The 20,440-nt window shown below is 41.8% G+C and overlaps 1 protein-coding gene across 2 annotated transcripts in view; it reads left to right on the top strand.

Annotated features, from left to right (window-relative positions):
* The window catches only part of UBE2U (ubiquitin conjugating enzyme E2 U), a 56,108-nt gene that overhangs the window by 3,631 nt on the left and 32,037 nt on the right, over positions 1–20,440 (top strand). The window contains exons 2-6 of one of the 2 annotated variants that reach the window (XM_056532858.1): positions 1,575–1,664; positions 2,838–2,919; positions 4,148–4,240; positions 16,602–16,699; positions 16,785–16,911. In XM_056532858.1, coding sequence (XP_056388833.1) covers positions 1,599–1,664; positions 2,838–2,919; positions 4,148–4,240; positions 16,602–16,699; positions 16,785–16,911 — 466 coding nt within the window. In that variant the 5' untranslated portion in view covers positions 1,575–1,598. The remainder of the gene's footprint in view (positions 1–1,574; positions 1,665–2,837; positions 2,920–4,147; positions 4,241–16,601; positions 16,700–16,784; positions 16,912–20,440) is intronic. The other variant, XM_056532859.1, reaches the window with a different exon arrangement.

Below are 20,440 nucleotides of genomic sequence, written 5' to 3'. Positions count from 1 at the left end.
GTACTCTGTATTAGTTCAGGGAACTGTATTAGTTTAGGTGTCTGGCCTGGGGTCTGTATTAGTTCAGAGGTCTGGTCTGGGGTCTGTATTAGTTTAGGGCTCTGGTCTGGGGACTGTATTAGTTTAGGGGTCTGGTCTGGAGTCTGTATTAGTTTAGGGGTCTGGTCTGGAGTCTGTATTAGTTTAGGGGTCTGGTCTGGAGTCTGTATTAGCTTAGGGGTCTGGTCTGGAGTCTGTATTAATTTAGGGGTCTGGTCTGGGGTCTGTATTAGTTTAGGGCTCTGGTCTGGGGACTGTATTAGTTTAGGCGTTCTAGTCTGGAGTCTGATTTTACATATATTTAGGGTTTCTGGTTTGGGGTCTGTATTAGTTTAGGGGTTTGGTCTTTATTAGTTTAGGGGTCTTGTCTGGGGTCTGTATTAGTTTAGAGGTCTGGTCTGGGGTCTGTATTAGTTTAGGGCTCTGGTCTGGGGACTGTATTAGTTTAGGGGTCTGGTCTGGAGTCTGTATCAGTTTACGGGTCTGGAGTCTGTATTAGCTTAGGGGTCTGGTCTGGAGTCTGTATTAATTTAGGGGTCTGGTCTGGGGTCTGTATTAGTTTAGGGCTCTGGTCTGGGGACTGTATTAGTTTAGGCATTCTGGTCTGGAGTCTGATTTTACATATATTGAGGGTTTCTGGTTTGGGGTCTGTATTAGTTTAGGGGTTTGGTCTGTATTAGTTTAGGGATCTTGTCTGAGGTCTGTATTATTATGAGGTCTGATCTGGTGTCTGTATTGGTTTAGGGGTCTGGTCTGGAGTCTGTATTAATTTAGGGGTCTAGTCTGGGGTCTGTATCAGTTTAGGGCTCTGGTCTAGGGTCTGGTCTGGAGTCTGTGTGTTTTGAGGTCTGGTTTAGAATCTGTATTAGTTCAGGGTTCTCGTCTGGGGTCTGTTTAGTTTAGGGGTCTGGTCTGGAGTCTGTATTAGTATAGGGGTCTAGTCTGGGGCTTGTATTAGTTTAGGGCTCTGGTCTGGGGACTGTATTAGTTTAGGCATTCTGGCCTGGAGTCTAATTATACTTCTATTGAGGAGTTCTGGTCTGGGACTATACCTGTTAAGAGAGTCCGGCCTGTAATTTTTATTAGGTAAGTGGGGCTGTATTTAAGGGTTCTGAGGTTTGTATTTGTTTAGGGGCTCTGGTCTGGGATCTGTATCAGTTGGGGGGAGGGGGGGTATTTTTTTTTCCGGGGGTTGGTTCCGCATTTGTTTAGGGGATCTGGTCTGGGCTTGTATTAGCTTAGGGTCTGTTTTTATTTCGGGGCTCTGACCTAGAATCTGTATTAGCTTTAGGATCTATATTGATTTAGAGGGTTCTGCATTTGTTTAGGAGTATGATCTGGGACCTATCATCATTTTGGGTTGTATAGAAGGGGGTCATATGCACCTGCATGATTGATAAGTATTGCCTATACTATATCTATGCCACAGGCTGCCGGGCATGCTAGGAGTTGTAGTTCCCCAACAGCTGGAGGCCACCGATGATTAGATTGTAATACAACAGGCTGTATAACCATTATATCTATATATTGTGCAGATCAGGAGTCCTGAGCCAGAGGCCATGCATTCGAGGAGCTATCTATTACTAGAGCGGGAATATGAGGAGCTGCAGGAAGCCGCACTATATGTGAGTCTGTGATACATCATGTACAGAACAATGGCAGCTCTTCATCTTCATCGTCCTTAATGTGTGGTTAGTGCTCATTGTGATAAATGGCGTAAATGACGGCCAAATACTGCTGAAGATAAATAATACTTAGGTTAGGACTGTGTTTTCCAACCAGGGTGCCTCCAGCTGTGGCAAAACTACAATTCGCAGCATGCCCGGACAGCCGAAGGCTGTCCGGGCATGCTGGGAGTTGTAGTTTTGCCACAGCTGGAGGCACTCTGGTTGGGAAACACTGGGCTAGGAACACACACAACTTTGTGTGGGTCATTGTCACTGTGAGGAAGGTGTGTGATACAGGGCAGATGGAATTACCCTAGGGGCAGATGGCATTAAAGGGGTACTCTGGTGGAAAACTTTTTATTTTATTTTATTTTATTTTTTTAAATCAACTGGTGCCAGAAAGTTAAACAGATTTGTAAATTATTTCTATAAAAAAAAAAAAATTCTAAATCCTTCCAGTACTTATTAGCTGCTGAATACTACTTTCTTTTTGGAGCACAGTGCTCTCTGCTGACATCACAAGCACAGTGCTCTCTGCTGACATCTCTGTCCATTTTAGGAACTGTCCAGAGCAGCATATGTTTGCTATGGGGGATTTTCTCCTACTCTGGACAGTTCTTAAATTGGACAGAGATGTCAGCAGCGAGCACTGTGCTCTTGATGTCAGCAGAGAGCTCTGTGCTCCAAAAAGAAAATAATTTCCTCTGTAGTATTCAGCAGCTAATAAGTACTGGAAGGATTAAGATTGCTGGCCAGTGGAGTGCCCCTTTAACTATAGTTATGAGGGCAGGATGGTATTGTTAAAGTTTGTGTAGGCCAGTGTTTCCCAACCAGTGTGCCTCCAGCTGTTGCAAAACTACAATTCCCAGTATGCACAGACAGCCTTCAGCTGAATTGAAGTTTTGCAACAGCTGGAGGCACGCCGTTTAGAAAACACTGGTGTAGAGAGTGTCCAGTGAATCTTTCTTAAAAGTGAGGATCCACTGTGTCCAGTTATGGATAATGAGAGTTGTAGTCGAGCACATTGTTCATCTGTATTCAGTGCCCAGGAGACGGATCTATCATTCATTGTTAGGGAAGACGTCCGGACCATTAATAACATGTAAAGTGTCTCCTTCACTTGTGTTTTAGGGGATCAGAGTGACCCCGATATCTGACAACCTGCTTCAATGGATAGTTCAGCTGCAGGGGCTGAAAGACTCTCTATGGGAAGGTTTGTATTCATATTTTCCATTATTATTATTATTATAGAATTTGACTGTCAAAGCATAATAGGAGTAGTAGTCTCACATTACAGAATATGTTATGGAACTATACACACCCTTAAAGACCAATAAATCCCCAAATGAAAAGTTGATTATGTGTTACGAAATCATACATTTTTACCAAATTTTTATTGTATTTTATATCTTTTTTTATTATTTTTTTTATTATTTATTAAAATGGAAGTTGTCCTTTTGTACATTGGAGTAATTAAAAAAATATGTTGCAGAACTATACACATCCTTACTGATCAATAAAACACCAAATCAAAAGTTGACCATGTGTTTAGAGATCATACGTTTTTACCAAATTTTATTTGGGCTATTTTTATTATTATTATTATTATGTATTTATTATCATAATAATTATCATTATTTTTTTTTTTATTCTTTTAATTTCATTTCCAATTTATTTCTATTTTTTCTTTTTTTTACAAGCAATTATGCCACCATATTGGTTTTCTTTTCCTAAAAGCTCCTCAGCATTGACAACATAATTTTATTTGGGCTATTTTTTTTTTTTTATTATTATTATTATTATTATGTATTTATTATCATAATTATTAGCATAATTTTTTTTATTCTTTTAATTTCATTTCCAATTTATTTCTATTTTTTCTTTTTTTTACAAGCAATTATGCCACCATATTGGTTTTCTTTTCACAAAAGCTCCTCAGCATTGACGACATCATTTTATTTCCCATCATGAACTACAAATAACAAAGAGACAACCTGGCATCAGCTGTAGTCGGTGTAAAAGTAAAATCCTATAAGGCAGCACTTTTTAAAACATATATATGTTTTTTTTTCTAAAAACTAAAAATGGAAACGTTGACCATAAAAGCCCCAATGCAGTGTTGAATCTGTTGCCCAATGGGCCCCATTGACTTCCATTTGTGTTCTGTTTTGGTTTTCAATTGGAGCCTCCAATGCACAATAATTCTGCATAATTCAACTTTATAAATATATATGACAACTCTGGATGATCCAGAAGCTGGAGACAAATCCAGACAAGGGTTTACACCAACCTGGACATTACTGAGATACTTTATGGGTTTTTGGTTTTCTTCGATCCCAAAAAAAGGGAAATACATCTAAAGGATAGAATTCTCGAAAATAAAAGCATTTTATGAAAACACAAAGGCCTCAAACCTAATGTGTTTTTTTTATATAACCCAGGAGCAGTTCTGCAACTAACAATGACGTATACTGAGGAATATAACCACCGCCCTCCCAGCATTATATTCAATACAATCCCATTCCATCCAAATGGTAAGAAAACATTACTAATTTATGTATTACATTGTTTGTCATTCAGTATTGATATATACAACTGGTATAACCCTGGTATATACTGTATATAATATATATGTACAGCTGGTATAAGTTATATATCTCCTGTATATAGTGACATGGATCATGCTGGTATAACCTGGGTATATACTGTATATAATATATATGTACAGCTGGAATAAGTTATATATCTCCTGTATATAGTGATATGGACCATGCTGGTATAACCTGGGTATATACCGTATATAATATATATGTACAGCTGGTATAAGTTATATATCTCCTGTATATAGTGATATGGACCATGCTGGTATAACCTGGTATATACCGTATATAATATATATGTACAGCTGGTATAAGTTATATATCTCCTGTATATAGTGATATGGACCATGCTGGTATAACCTGGTATATACTGTATATAATTATATATGTACAGCTGGTATAAGTTATATATCTCCTGTATATAGTGATATGGACCATGCTGGTATAACCTGGGTATATACTGTATATAATATATATGTACAGCTGGTATAAGTTATATATCTCCTGTATATAGTGATGTGGACCATGCTGGTATAACCTGGTATATACTGTATATAATTATATATGTACAGCTGGTATAAGTTATATATCTCCTGTATATAGTGATATGGACCATGCTGATATAACCTGGATATATACTGTATATAATATATATGTACAGCTGGTATAAGTTATATATCTCCTGTATATAGTGATATGGACCATACTGGTATAACCTGGGTATATACTGTATATAATTATATATGTACAGCTGCTATAAGTTATATATCTCCAGTATATAGTGATATGGACCATGCTGGTATAACCTGGGTATATATTGTATATAATATATATGTACAGCTGGTATAAGTTATATATCTCCTGTATGTAGTGATGTGGACCATGCTGGTATAACCTGGGTATATACTGTATATAATATATATGTACAACTGGTATAAGTTATATATTTCCTGTATATAGTGATATGGACCATGCTGGTATAACCTGGGTATATACTGTATATCATATATATGTACATCTGGTATAAGTTATATATCTCCTGTATATAGTGATATGGACCATGCTGGTATAACCTCGGTATATACTGTATATAATACATATGTACAGCTGGTATAAGTTATATATCTCCTGTATGTAGTGATGTGGACCCTGCTGGTATAACCTGGGTATATACTGTATATAATATATATGTACAGCTGGTATAAGTTATATATCTCCTGTATATAGTGATATGGACCATGCTGGTATAACCTGGGTATATACTGTATATAATATATATGTACAGCTGGTATAAGTTATATATCTCCTGTATATAGTGATATGGACCATGCTGGTATAACCTGGTATATACTGTATATAATATATATGTACAGCTGGTATAAGTTATATATCTCCTGTATATAGTGATATGGACCATGCTGTATAACCTGGGTATATACTGTATATAATATATATGTACAGCTGGTATAAGTTATATATCTCCTGTATATAGTGATATGGACCATGCTGGTATATCCTGGTATATACTGTATATAATATATATGTACAGCTGGTATAAGTTATATATCTCCTGTATATAGTGATATGGACCATGCTGGTATAACCTGGTATATACTGTATATAATATATATGTACAGCTGGTATAAGTCATATATCTCCTGTATATAGTGATATGGACCATGCTGGTATAACCTGGGTATATACTGTATATAATATATATGTACAGCAGGTATAAGTCATATATCTCCTGTATATAGTGATATGGACCATGCTGGTATAACCTGGTATATACTGTATATAATATATATGTACAGCTGGTATAAGTCATATATCTCCTGTATATAGTGATATGGACCATGCTGGTATAACCTGGGTATATACTGTATATAATATATATGTACAGCAGGTATAAGTCATATATCTCCTGTATATAGTGATATGGACCATGCTGGTATAACCTGGTATATACTGTATATAATATATATGTACAGCTGGTATAAGTCATATATCTCCTGTATATAGTGATATGGACCATACTGGTATAAGTTGTGTAGATTGGAGAAAACTGGTCTAAAATATTTTAAAGAGTATCTGTCATCAAACCATATTTTCTAAACTAACTCAAATTATATTCTCTGACTACTCCTAACACCCCTCCTGGCCTTGAAAAGATATTTTCCTAGCCTTAAAAAGCTGTGTGCCATACCTTTCACCTTGCTCACATTGTGCGAGCTCCCAGCAGGAGAAAGTGGGCGTTCCTCAACAGGCGCGACGTCACTAAGCCTGCGAGAGCTGTGCCTCGCCATGCCCCGCACGCACTTCCTGAGTTTGGTCTCCTGCCAGGCCAAGAGGAGACCAAATAACTGTTTGACTTGTGAAGGGAACAGAGCCACCTAGTGGCTGTTTTTTCAACCACATTAAAAACATATAAAGGTTGAGAATTTTAACAGCAAGTAAATAGCAAAGTGTCTTATAATAACATAAGGAACAATATATTAAAAGTTTAGTTTGGTGACAGGTACTCTTTAAGACAATGGCTATAAGATGAAGAAGTTGAAGACTGGGGTTTAACCTATAGGAAACATTGAGTTGCACATGTTGGAGACCACTGATCCAGAAGACCTTACGGCCAAGACTAGAAGACAATCGAAGGGGTGCCATTCAAGGGGTGAATAGTTGTATGGCTTATATTACATGATATTTCCCCACACTTTTTAAGGGGTACTCCGCCCCTAGCTATCTTATCCCCTATCCAAAGGATAGGGGATAAGATGTCTGATCGCAGGGGACCCGCCGCTGGGGACCCCCGCGATCTTGGCTGCAGAACCCCAGACATCTGGTGCATGGAGCGAACTTCGCTCCGTGCTGGATGACTGGCGATGCTGGGTGGAGGCTCGTGACATCACGGCCACGCCCAGCTCTTGACATCACAGTCACGCCCCCTAAATGCAAGTCTATGGGAGGGGGCGTGACGGACGTCACGCCCCCTCCCATAGGCTTGCATTGTGGGGGCGTGGCCGTGACGGCACGATAGGGGCATGGTCGTGACATCACGAGCCTCCGGCGCTGCACCCGACGCTCTAAACAAATGCTGGATGCAACAGGGAGATTGTGGGGGTCCCCAGCGATGGGACCCCTGCGATCAGACATCTTATATCCTATCCAAAGGATAGGGGATAAGATGTCTAGGGGAAAACATTTTTTTTTTATCAAATGGTGCCAGAAAGTTAAACAGATTTGTAAATTACTTCTATTAAAAGATCTTTACCCTTCCAGTACTTTTTAGCGGCTGTATGCTACAGAGGAAATTCTACTCTTTTTGAATTTCTTTTTTGTCCTGTCCACAGTGCTCTCTGCTGACACCTCTGTCCGTGTCAGGAACTGTCCAGAGTAGCATAGGTAGGCAATGGGGATTTTCTCCTGCTCTGGACAGTTCCTGATACGGGCATCAGGTGTCAGCAGAGAGCACTGTGGACAAGACAAAAAAATTTATTCAAAAAGAAAAGAATTTCCTCTGTAACATACAGCTGCTAAAAAGTACTGGAAGGGTAAAGATTTTTTTAACAGAAGTCATTTACAAATCTGTTTAACTTTCTGGCACCAGTTGATGCGTTTTCCACCGGAGTACCCCTTTAAGGTCAAGCGCTGGATCAATAGAAGAATAACAAATCTGGCAGACTACATGATATGTACCAATTTGTCTGTGGCGCCACATTTTGTGGCAAAACCCGGATCAGAACCAAAGCGTTCTCATATTTCTCCTTTTCTCTGGGATTTTAAAGGGTTTATCCAGGAAAAAAAAACTTTTTTTATATATCAACTGGCTCCAGAAAGTTAAACAGATTTGTAAATTACTTCTATTAAAAAATCTTAATCCTTTCAATAATTATCAGCTGCTGAAGTTGAGTTGTTGTTTTCTGTCTGGCAACAGTGCTCTCTGCTGACATCTCTGCTTGTCTCGGGAACTGCACAGAGTAGAAGAGGTTTGCTGTGGGGATTTGCTTCTACTCTGGACAGTTCCAGAGACAGGTGTCATCAGAGAGCACTTAGACAGAAAAGAACAACTCAACTTCAGCAGCTCATAAGTACTGAAAGGATTAAGATTTTTTAATAGAATTAATTTTCAAATCTGTTTAACTTCCTGGAGCCAGTTGATATATATATATATATATATATATATATATATAAAAAGTTTTTTTTCCTGGATAACCCCTTTAATCCTTCCAATAATTATCAGCTGCTGAAGTTGAGTTGTTCTTTTCTCTCTGACAACAGTGCTCTCTGCTGACATCTCTGTCTGTCTCGGGAACTGCACAGAGTAGAAGAGGTTTGCTATGGGGATTTGCTTCTACTGTGGACAGCTCCCGAGACAGGTGTCATCAGAGAGCACTTAGACAGAAAAGAACAACTCAACTTCAGCAGCTCATAAGTACTGAAAGGATTAAGATTTTTTTTAATAGAAGTAATTTACAAATCTGGAGCCAGTAAACATTCTGGAGCCAGTTGATATATATATATGTATATATGTATATATATATATATATATATATATATATATATATATATAGATAGATAGATAGATAAAAGTTTTTTCCTGGATAACCACTTTAACTTTTCTCCATACTTATGACAGATACAAGACACTTAGATTAAATATATATAAAATTACTGGCGTCTAAAATCATTCCTAACATCTAAAACCCCAGAGTCTGAAGCCGGGAACTGGGAATGTAGGATTTTCTGTAGGGTTGTTTATTGAAGGGTATAGAATGGCGCCCGGGTCCGGCCTGGTCTGGCGCACCAAGGACAAGAAGGATTTTCTGTAAGTAGATACACAGGAGCTCAGTCAGGATTCTCATATCTGGGCTCAATAAAGCGATGGGACGGTAATTTTCATGACACGGTGGTTGGGACTGGGTTTTCCGTCCACACAAGTATGCAAAGTATTTTCCTCAATGGCCGCTGGACGTTCTTTTGAGGATCCTATTCTAAGACTAAGATGGCAAGAGACACGGAAAGGATTTCATCTTGTAGGGTTTCCTCAGGGGACGGTATATTTACGGAGAAGAAGAAATAGGACAGGAATACGACTGTCAAAGATAGAGTGTGGTTAGGGATGTCACCTGGCCGATATTTTACCAGCACAGACGGTATTTTGGCCACCCTGACGGTATTTATATATAAAAAATACTGGCAATTCAATGGCCGGTATTTATCCAACCAATCCTCCAACTCCGGGGATATTGCAGTAAATACTATACCAGTGTTTCCCAACCAGAGCATCTCCAGCTGTTGCAAAACTACAACTCCCAGCATGCCCGGACAGCCGTTGGCTGTCCGGGCATGCTGGGAGTTGTAGTTTTGCATCAGCTGGAGGCACGCCTGGTTGGGAAACACTGACCTGTACTATATACTACTATATAGTCCAACATGCTGGGAGTTGTAGTTTTACAACAGCTGGAGGCACCCCTTGTTGGGAAACACTGACCTATATCATATACTACTATATAGTCCAACATGCTGGGAGTTGTAGTTTTGCAACAGCTGGAGGCACCCCTGGTTGGGAAACACTGTCCTATACTATATAGTCCAACATGCTGGGAGTTGTAGTTTTACAACAGCTGGAGGCACCCCTGGTTGGGAAACACTGTTCTATACTATATACTACTATATAGTCCAACATGCTGGGAGTTGTAGTTTTGCATCAGCTGGAGGCACCCCTGGTTGGGAAACACTGACTTATACTATATACTACTATATAGTCCAATATGCCGGGAGTTGTAGTTTTGCAACAGCTGGAGGCACCCCTGGTTGGGAAACACTGTCTTATACTATATACTACTATATAGTCCAACATGCTAGGAGTTGTAGTTATGCAACAGCTGGAGGCACCCTTGGTTGGGAAACACTGACCTGTACTATATACTACTATATAGTCCAACATGCTGGAAGTTGTAGTTTTGCAACAGCTGGAGGCACCCCTGGTTGGGAAACACTGACCAATACTATATACTAATATATAGTCCAACATGCTGGGAGTTGTAGCTTTGCAACAGCTGGAGGCACCCTGGTTGGGAAACACTCATCTATACTATATATTACTATATACTCCAACATGCTGGGAGTTGTAGTTTTGCAACAGCTGGAGGCACCCCTGGTTGGAAACACTGACCTATATTTTATACTACTATATAGACCAACCTGCTGGGAGTTGTAGTTTTCGTTTGGAGCAGCTGCTGAGCCACAGGCTGTATCAGGGCATGCTGGGAGTTGTAGTTTGTAACTAACTCCAACTCCCGAATTTAATTAAAAAAAATAAAACGATCAAAAAGTCACATCAAAACAAAAATGGTCCTGATAAAAACTACAGATCGGGGCGCAAAAAATTATCCCTCATACAGGCTCCTATAAAGAGAAATAAAAAAGTTATAGGGGTCAGAATAGGACAAAATGTTTAGTACATGACAGAATTATAGTCAAATGACCATATTTTTTATGTTTTTGGTGATGCCGTCCCTGTCTCTGTAGTCTTTGTCTGGTATCAGATCCACTTCAGAGTTAAAAGATAAACATAATTCTGTATTAGTGGTCGGAGGACTGGGATGAGAAGGTTTTAATAAAGAAATAAGTGCAGAGATTTAGGGAAGTTTTTTTTGTAATTCCTTATGAAAAACATATGAGGCGGCTGAGATGGTGCCAGGCAGCAGAACCGATCTATACAGAGGGCAAGACAGGCTTGACAGATATTGGCACCACAAGACCATTAATAGTCATGTAGGAACCATCCGAGGAGGACGCCGCTTCATCACTTGGGCCGTCTCTTCGGAGCCTTGAGGTTGTCCCATTACTTCCATATCCCTTTTCTCCTGGGGCATGTCTAGACAATATAGGGGGTCTCTACCCCAGGGTAGTGTCGCCACCTTTCTTGCAAAAAAAACAAATAAAATACCGGCCATGCTAATTTGCATAATTAATTATATATGCGTTACATCACAGGATACACATGTGCGGGGGAAATTTTTTCCTATTTTGACCCCCATAACTTTTTTATTCCTCCTTTTATGGCCTGTGTGAGGGCTCATTTTTTGCGCCCCGATCTGTATATTTTAACAGGACTATTTATGTTTTGATGGGACTTTTTGATCGCTTTTTTTAAATTAAATTCGGGAGTTGCGGTTAGTTACTAACTACAACTCCCAGCAGCCTGTGGCTCCGCAGCTGCCCCAAATGAAAAACTACAACTCTCAGCATGTTGGACTATATAGTAATATACAGTATAAATCAGTGTTTCCCAACTAGGGGTGCCTCCAGCTGTTGAAAAACGACAACTCCCAGCATGTTGGACTATATAGTAGTATATTGTATAGGTCAGTGTTTCCCAACCAGGGGTGCCTCCAGCTGTGGCAAAACTACAACTCCCAGCATGTTGGACTGCATAGTAGTATATAGTATAGGTCAGTGTTTCCCAACCAGGGGTGCCTCCAGCTGTTGAAAAACGACAACTCCCAGCATGTTGGACTATATAGTAGTATATAGTATAGGTAGTGTTTCCCAACCACGGGTACCTCCAGCTGTTGCAAAACTACAACTCCCAGCATGTTGGACTATATAGTAGTATATAGTATAGGTCAGTGTTTCCCAACCAGGGGTGCCTACAGCTGTTGCAAAACTACAACTCCCAGCATGTTGGACTATATAGTAGTATATAGTATAGGTCAGTGTTTCCCAACCAGGGGTGCCTCCAGCTGTTGCCAAACTACAATTCCCAGCATGTTGGACTATATAGTAGTATATAGTATAGGTCAGTGTTTCCCAACCACGGGTACCTCCAGCTGTTGCAAAACTACAACTCCCAGCATGTTGGACTATATAGTAGTATATAGTATAAGTCAGTGTTTCCCAACCAGGGGTGCCTCCAGCTGTTGCAAAACTACAACTTCCAGCATGTTGGACTATATATTAGTATATAGTATAGGTCAGTGTTTCCCAACCAGGGGTGCCTCCAGCTGTTTCAAAACTACAACTCCAGCATGCCCGGACAGCCGTTGGCTGTCCGGGCATGCTGAGAGTTGTAGTTTTGCAACAGCTGGAGGCGCTCTGGTTGGGAAACACTGGTATAAGTTATGGTGCAACGTTCTGGGAATTGAAGGATTGGTTGGCAATTGCATTACCGGTATTTTTATATTAAAAATACCGGCAGGGTGGCCAAAATACTGGTAAAATACTGGCCAGGTGGCAAACCAACCACAGGGTCTTCCTTTATTAGCCAAAAACAGTTTGACATAGACATCACTCGGCATCCACACTTTCTACATACAACCCCTGGTACTCCCCTGTGACTTGACCGCCATGTAATGCACAACAAACCGTAACAGAAAGGTGGCGAGACACCTTCATGTCTGATCACACCAAAAAATAAATGTAGATTCTGACTGGTTGCTACGGGTTACAACAAGGCCTCTATTTGTCTTAAGGGCGACAATGTCTCCCAGAACGCGGCCTTCAATGTACTTATAAGAAAAGTGAAACCACTGAGCTAGAGGGACAAGATGGAGTAGGTATAACCTGTGCTAGAAACGGGAGGCCTTTATTCTATCTGTCAATGAAAAAGCACTGTCGGCCATATTGGAACAGAGGTGCAGCTATAGGAGGCGCTGAGGTAGCAGTCACACCCGGGCCCTGCTTCCTGAGGGGACCCAAAGACTTCTGTGCCACGTAACAACATCAGTGGCCCATGATAGGTTGGGGGCCCGGATAGAGATTTTGCTTCGGGGCCCAAGGGCTTTAAATGATGTCTTTTTGCAGCAATTGAATTGAATTATTAGGGCCATAGCAACCAACTATGAGTAGAATCTGATAGGTTGCTATGGGAGACAGCTCCATTTTTGTCTTTGCTGCGAACCCTAAGGAGTTTGATGGAGATCGCCCATAGCAACCAGTCAAATTCTAGCTGTGACCCTGCGATGAGATCCCCCGTTATGGGGCATTTTCAGGTCACATTCTCATTTCATTCATGGCAAGGAAACGAAAGATTTAAACAAATGGAAAATTCTATAAAAATAAATGGCTACCTTGGCGTCCCGATGATGCAGTAAAACGTACGTTGTGGAAACTCAGGCCATGGTAAATTGGGTGCAGAAGGATAATAACAGGGTACGGCCATGGGGGCGGGGGAGGGGAACCCGTAAACTGGTTTTATTTCCTCTTCCCCAGCATATTATTCTGGTCGTCCTATGACAGTGGGCGCCGGCGCAGTCTCTTCAGGTTTCGCAGTGTTTTCCGTGTCCGAATTTCCTACATTCCTCGGCCCCATTAGCTCAGCCCTCTGGAGGGAATTCTCATATGTCATTCATGATACTTGTTTGGACGGTTCAGGCGAATACGTCAAAGACAAATATACATTCCCTAATATTCTTTACATCGGCCATAGGGGACGCTGAGTAAGATCTGACAATTCCTGTTCGGTACTGGGACCGAGGTTCATGTTCAACAATTACTGACAGAAACAAATTACATTGGGGGGGGGGGGGGGACGATAACATCTTATTGTACCCCGACAAACAGTGTGTTACTCATATCTACCCCAAGTGTGTCATCATCCTGTACCCCAAGTGTTATCATCCTGTACCCCAAGTGTCATCATCCTGTACCCCAAGTGTTATCATCCTGTACCCCAAGTGTCATCATCCTGTACCCCAAGTGTTATCATCCTGTACCCCAAGTGTCATCATCCTGTACCCCAAGTGTTATTATCCTGTACCCCAAGTGTTATCATCCTGTACCCCAAGTGTTATCATCCTGTACCCCAAGTGTCATCATCCTGTACCCCGAGTGTCATCATCCGGTACCCCGAGTGTCATCATCCTGTACCCCAAGTGTCATCATCCTGTACCCCGAGTGTTATCATCCTGTACCCCAAGTGTTATTATCCTGTACCCCAAGTGTTATTATCCTGTATCCCAAGTGTTATCATCTTGTACCCCAAGTGTTATCATCCTGTACCCCAAGTGTTATCATCCTGTACCCCAAGTGTTATCATCCTGTACCCCAAGTGTTATCATCCTGTACCCCAAGTGTCATCATCCTGTACTCCAAGTGTCATCATCCTGTATCCCAAGTATTATCATCCTGTACCCCAAGTGTTATTATCCTGTACCCCAAGTGTTATTATCCTGTACCCCAAGTCTTATCATCCTGTACCCCAAGTGTTATTATCCTGTACCCCAAGTGTTAATTATCCTGTACCCCAAGTGCTATCATCCTGTACCCCAAGTGTTATTATCCTGTACCCCAAGTGTTATTATCCTGTACCCCAAGTGTTATCATCATGTACCCCAAGTGTTATCATCCTGTACCCCAAGTGTTATTATCCTGTACCCCAAGTGTTATTATCCTGTATCCCAAGTGTTATCATCTTGTACCCCAAGTGTTATCATCCTGTACCCCAAGTGTTATCATCCTGTACCCCAAGTGTTATCATCCTGTACCCCAAGTGTTATCATCCTGTACCCCAAGTGTCATCATCCTGTACTCCAAGTGTCATCATCCTGTATCCCAAGTATTATCATCCTGTACCCCAAGTGTTATTATCCTGTACCCCAAGTGTTATTATCCTGTACCCCAAGTCTTATCATCCTGTACCCCAAGTGTTATTATCCTGTACCCCAAGTGTTAATTATCCTGTACCCCAAGTGCTATCATCCTGTACCCCAAGTGTTATTATCCTGTACCCCAAGTGTTATTATCCTGTACCCCAAGTGTTATCATCATGTACCCCAAGTGTTATCATCCTGTACCCCAAGTGTTATTATCCTGTACCCCAAGTGTTATTATCCTGTACCCCAAGTCTTATCATCCTGTACCCCAAGTGTTATTATCCTGTACCCCAAGTGTTAATTATCCTGTACCCCAAGTGCTATCATCCTGTACCCCAAGTGTTATTATCCTGTACCCCAAGTGTTATTATCCTGTACCCCAAGTGTTATCATCATGTACCCCAAGTGTTATTATCCTGTACCCCAAGTGTTATTATCCTGTACCCCAAGTGTTATCATCCTGTACCCCAAGTGTTATCCTGTACCCCAAGTGTTATTATCCTGTACCCCAAGTGTTATCATCATGTACCCCAAGTGTTATCATCCTGTACCCCAAGTGTTATCATCCTGTACCCCAAGTGTCATTATCCTGTACCCCAAGTGTCATCATCCTGTACCCCAAGTGTTATTATCCTGTACCCCAAGTGTCATCATCCTGTACCCCAAGTGTTATCATCCTGTACCCCAAGTGTTATCATCCTGTACCCCAAGTGTCATCATCCTGTACCCCAAGTGTCATTATCCTGTACCCCAAGTGTCATCATCCTGTAGCCCAAGTGTTATCATCCTGTACCCCAAGTGTTATCATCCTGTACCCCAAGTGTCATCATCCTGTACCCCAAGTGTTATCATCCTGTACCCCAAGTGTTATCATCCTGTACCCCAAGTGTTATTATCCTGTACTCCAAGTGTCATTATCCTGTACCCCAAGTGTCATCATCCTGTACCCCAAGTGTCATTATCCTGTACCCCAAGTGTCATCATCCTGTACCCCAAGTGTTATTATCCTGTACCCCAAGTGTTATTATCCTGTACGCCAAGTGTTATTATCCTGTACTCCAAGTGTCATTATCCTGTACCCCAAGTGTCATTATCCTGTACCCCAAGTGTCATCATCCTGTACCCCAAGTGTTATTATCCTGTACCCCAAGTGTTATCATCCTGTACCCCAAGTGTTATCATCCTGTACCCCAAGTGTCATTATCCTGTACCCCAAGTGTCATTATCCTGTACCCCAAGTGTTATCATCCTGTACCCCAAGTGTTATCATCCTGTACCCCAAGTGTTATCATCCTGTACCCCAAGTGTTATCATCCTGTACCCCAAGTGTTATCCTGTACCCCAAGTGTCATCATCCTGTAGCCCAAGTGTTATCATCCTGTACCCCAAGTGTTATCATCCTGTACCCCAAGTGTCATCATCCTGTACCCCAAGTGTTATCATCCTGTACCCCAAGTGTCATCATCCTGTACCCCAAGTATTATTATCCTGTACCCCAAGTGTCATCATCCTGTAGCCCAAGTGTTATCATCCTATACCCCAAGTGTCATCATCCTGTACCCCAAGTGTCATCATTCTGTACCCCAAGTGTTATTATCCTGTACCCCAAGTGTCATCATCCTGTACCCCAAGTGTTATCATCCTGTACCCCAAGTGTATTATTTTTATATTTATGTTTATCTTTGGCCTCTATCTTACAGTTGATCAAACCTCTGGTAAACCTTGCATTGATTTTTTGGATGACCCAGCAGAATGGAATCCGGCCTTTACCATGACGTCCATCTTACTAGTGATCCAGGTACAAAGCCAATCCATGTCATGTGTCTAATCTGTGCCAATCATGTATAGAAATGACCACTTCTGTATTTAACCCTGTAATGCAGGCAATGTTGTCCGACCCTATACTGGAGAATGCGGTGAACACACAGGCAGCCAACATGGTGGTCAATAATGCTGCTCTGTACAGGACCATCGTTCTCAGTTGTGTCAGGACCAGCAGACAGATCGAGGGTAAGTCCACGGATTCAGCAATAGATGTCATCAACTTGTCTGCAAAAAATAACATCAACCTTGTCCTGGGTGAACTCAGCTTTATAGTGCGGAGCTGCAATCACAATTCTTCAGGCTTCAGAGTTGAATTTGTGGTAGCCCTTGGGGGGGGGGGGGTGTATGGTAGTTGGGGTGTTGTTTAGGTAGATGAGGGGTTAAAGTTATCCCTATAGTTCGTGACGCCAGGCTGTGGGCTAGCATGCTGAGGTAATTCTCCGGCCTATCGCCGCCCTTCCCAGTAACGATAGGTGCATGTGTAAAATGACTGAAGGTCCACAAGGTAGCTGAACTTGGATAAACTTCACTGGAATGCTTGCGGTACATCCAATGCACAATAACAGTCTCATGCAAACAGTCTCTATATAGTTCAGTGACTAACAGTTGTTGCGGACCTTGAATAGAAATACAAGTCTCTGAATTTAGGGTAATTTGCGAAGATCCGTCCAGATTTAGGGGATAGATAAGGTCCGGTGATCTTGCAGAGCGCTTAGGGATTGATACACCCACGATTCTGAATAGATCAGCCGTTGCCGCAAGGCTCGGGCCTAACTCACTGAGGAAGATAGCTGCGCAGATCCTGCTCGTTTGACTGCCCGGGAACAAGAGAGAGAATAATGGCCGCCGCTCCCTTATATGGGCAGGGGCAGGGTTGTTTTGATTGGTCCGAATATCTGTCACTCACCGTCACAAAGCATAACTCAGGATCAGTACAGGATAAGTAATGTAATGTATGTACACAGTGACCTCACCAGCAGAATAGTGATTACAGCTCTGGAGTATAATACAGGATATAACTCAGGATCAGTACAGGATAAGTAATATAATGTATGTACACAGTGACCTCACCAGCAGAATAGTGATTACAGCTCTGGAGTATAATACAGGATATAACTCAGGATCAGTACAGGATAAGTAATGTAATGTATGTACACAGTGACCTCACCAGCAGAATAGTGAATACAGCTCTGGAGTATAATACAGGATATAACTCAGGATCAGTACAGGATAAGTAATGTAATGTATGTACACAGTGACCTCACCAGCAGAATAGTGAGTACAGCTCTGGGGTGTAATACAGGATATAACGCAGGATCAGTACAGGATAAGTAATGTATGTACACAGTGACCTCACCAGCAGAATAGTGAGTGCAGCTCTGGAGTATAATACAGGATATAACTCAGGATCAGTACAGGATAAGTAATGTAATGTATGTACACAGTGACCTCACCAGCAGAATAGTGAGTACAGTTCTGGAGTATAATACAGGATATAACTCAGGATCAGTACAGGATAAGTAATGTAATGTATGTACACAGTGACCTCACCAGCAGAATAGTGAGTACAGCTCTGGAGTATAATACAGGATATAACTCAGGATCAGTACAGGATAAGTAATGTAATGTATGTACACAGTGACGTCACCAGCAGAATAGTGAGTGCAGCTCTGCAGTATAATACAAGATATAACTCAGGATCAGTACAGGATAAGTAATGTAATGTATGTACACAGTGACCTCACCAGCAGAATAGTGAGTACAGCTCTGGAGTATAATACAGGATATAACTCAGGATCAGTACAGGGTAAGTAATGTAATGTATGTACACAGTGACCTCACCAGCAGAATAGTGAGTACAGCTCTGGAGTATAATACAGCATATAACTCAGGATCAGTACAGGATAAGTAATGTAATGTATGTATGTACACAGTGACCTCACCAGCAGAATAGTGAGTGCAGCTCTGGAGTATAATACAGGATATAACTCAGGATAAGTACAGGATAAGTAATGTAATATATATATGCTCTGCTCTGTACTGACCAGGGGCAGGAACCCAAAAATAGCTGTCTAGAGATGGGTGTCTCTTCCTTTTGGAGGAGATTCTGATTTGACTGATACCTCGTAGTCATGTTACAAGAAGGAGTTGAGCATTGATTTACTTCAGTGTTTCCCAACCAGGGTGTCTTCAGCTGTTACTAAACTACAACTCACAGCATGCGCTGTCCGGACATGTTGGAAGTTGTAGTTTTGCAGCCTATGTCTTTAACACTTAACTGGGAAAACTCAATTTCAATAGATAAAATATAATATCTGCAGTGAATGCTGCCATTGTTTGCCATATACTAGTTAGAATGGGAGGGATACAGATAAAATATGAAATATTGGACCTCATATAAGTCTACGTGAGCCTTCATGCAGCACATCGCTCCTTCTGGCAGCCCAACCCGGTGAGCTCACAGGAAGACGTCTTCTGGCACCAAAAGCTTTGCAAATGGCTTTTGCGCAAAGTCAACCAAAAGAACAAGTAATGCTACTTTCCGCCCGGAGATTAAAGCTAAGTGTAGAACTTTCCTCTCGGAATATACGATCTGGCAGCGTTCTCTTCACTGATTATTTAACTTTCAAGTTCTGTTCCCAAAAAGATATATATAAAGGGTTTCTGAGTGTTTTGTCTTATCGCACGGATGGAGATCGCGGCTACTCAGCCCCGTAGATAGCGGCCAGATGGTGTTAACCCCTCTCTACCCGATGCTCCGGATCACAACTGAGTATATGGAGATAAAGTGTCCCTGTCATTAGAAAAAAAACTTTTGACATGTCACAGTGAGATGGAAAATGTTTGATCTGTCGGGGTGTTACCCCGTGCTCCTGCTGTCCTGTCAGGCGGCCTCCTTCAGCTTCCCCTATGCCCCCTGCACTTGTTTCCCCATTGTAAATATATTTTACCATCTAAAGTGTTATAAAATGTAATGTTGCTTTAAGAGTTATACCATGTGATATGTCATGTGATTGTTACCCAGGAGGTACCAGTGACCAGGTGACCCCAAGAGTGACCTATGGGCTCCCTGCTAGTCTCCCCATATAAGCCCTGGGTGGAGCTTCTCTCTCTTCTGCTGAGGTCCAGTGCAGTCTTGTCTAGTGTGTGTGTCCAGAGTGTTGGAGACCTCAAAGTCCAGTCCTGCAGCCGCCATCAAGTCAAGTAAGATAAAGTCACAGCTTTATGAGTCAAGTCAGTCCCTGTCATCTGTCAAGTCAGTGTGGTCTGCATTCAATTGTCCAGTCCTACTACAAGTCCCAGCAAGCCCTTAAGGTCTCTGAGTCACTGGTCACCTCCGTGGGCCCTGGCTGAACTGTATAGACTTTGCCATCTGTCTACCCTCAGTAAAGCTACCGCTGTCCGTAACTTGGCATCGGAGTCTTTATTGCCCCCGTGCCTAGCCCAGGATCTAGCGGTATACCTTCAGGTGGTATCCAGGATAAACCACGCCCTGGCGTCACGAATGCAAGGGGTTAATGCCATCTGCCCCTAGGGTAACAACATCTGCCCTGCACCACACACCACACCATCACACATACATCTGCCCCATGAGGAGGAGGTTTGTTACAGTGTGTCACCCCCCAGTAGTAAGAGGGGGACATGTCAAAGGGTGGAGCCAATGGGCGGGGTCACGGGGCGGCAAAATTAGCTTTTACCTAGGGTGGCAAAAATC

The sequence above is a fragment of the Hyla sarda genome, chromosome 7, assembly GCF_029499605.1.
Source record: "Hyla sarda isolate aHylSar1 chromosome 7, aHylSar1.hap1, whole genome shotgun sequence".
In the NCBI taxonomy this organism is placed as follows: domain Eukaryota; kingdom Metazoa; phylum Chordata; class Amphibia; order Anura; family Hylidae; genus Hyla; species Hyla sarda.
The sequence above is the reverse complement of the archived record's forward strand: the minus strand, read 5'-3'. Positions and strand labels throughout refer to the sequence as shown.